The 750-nt window shown below is 51.2% G+C and overlaps 1 protein-coding gene across 1 annotated transcript in view; it reads right to left on the reverse strand.

The window, feature by feature from the left end:
* Nucleotides 1-312: 312 nt before the first annotated feature.
* TMEM209 (transmembrane protein 209) overlaps nt 313-750 on the reverse strand; it is a gene marked incomplete at its 3' end in the record, with an annotated part of 3,245 nt that continues 2,807 nt past the window's right edge. Inside the window, exon 5 of the mRNA XM_008939790.1 lies at nt 313-517. Within this exon, the coding sequence (XP_008938038.1) occupies nt 313-517 (205 nt within the window). The remainder of the gene's footprint in view (nt 518-750) is intronic.

The following is a 750-nucleotide window of genomic DNA, read 5'->3' on the forward strand; positions in this document are numbered from 1 at the left end:
TCTGTCCACTACAGCCACCAAAAGCTACAGAGGCAATCTATCAGCACACACTTCCACTTCAAACTTCAGATAAAAACTTTGTGAAGCTCCTAAGCCATGGAGAAGTGTAGCAATGATGGTGTCCTACCTCCCACCCCAATCCCTCAGCAGATGTTTGTCACCTTTACCAAGGTCACAAGGTGATGAACATAAATGAGGGAGGTTTATCTACAAGCAGGCTGGGAGCCTTTGCAGCTTTTCTCATCCACAAAAGCCTATCTGGAATAAAACCCAGACTTCCTCCTGGGGAGTCTTTTCCCTTTGTTTATTTACCCAGTTGAACTCTCTGCTGCTTCTCTTCTTCGTTCCTCAGGAAGGTGTCCAGTGACTTCAGGTCAGTCATGTAGTCCTCCTTGCCCGTGGGAGAGTTGTAGAGAACGGGGGAGGAGCGGTACCGGGACCTCAGGGCCCCACCTTCCATTGGCCCCACACTGCTGGGGAACGGGGACCCGCCAGGGGAGGGGCTGAAGCTGGAAACCTGCAGTGAACAAACACAGACTGGGTCATTTTAATCCTACTTTGTGTTTCTGTTTCAGTTTCTTATGGAAAAAAGAATCATAAAATTGTTTTGGTTGGAAGAGACTCTTAAGGGTCAAGTGCAACCATTCCCCCAGCACTGCCAGGTCCCCACTGCCCCGTGTCCCTCACCCCACATCTCCACGGCTTGGAAACCCCTCCAGGGGTGGGGACTCCAACACTGCCCTGGGACGG

This window comes from Merops nubicus, unplaced genomic scaffold, assembly GCF_000691845.1.
Source record: "Merops nubicus isolate BGI_N331 unplaced genomic scaffold, ASM69184v1 scaffold35234, whole genome shotgun sequence".
Taxonomy (NCBI): domain Eukaryota; kingdom Metazoa; phylum Chordata; class Aves; order Coraciiformes; family Meropidae; genus Merops; species Merops nubicus.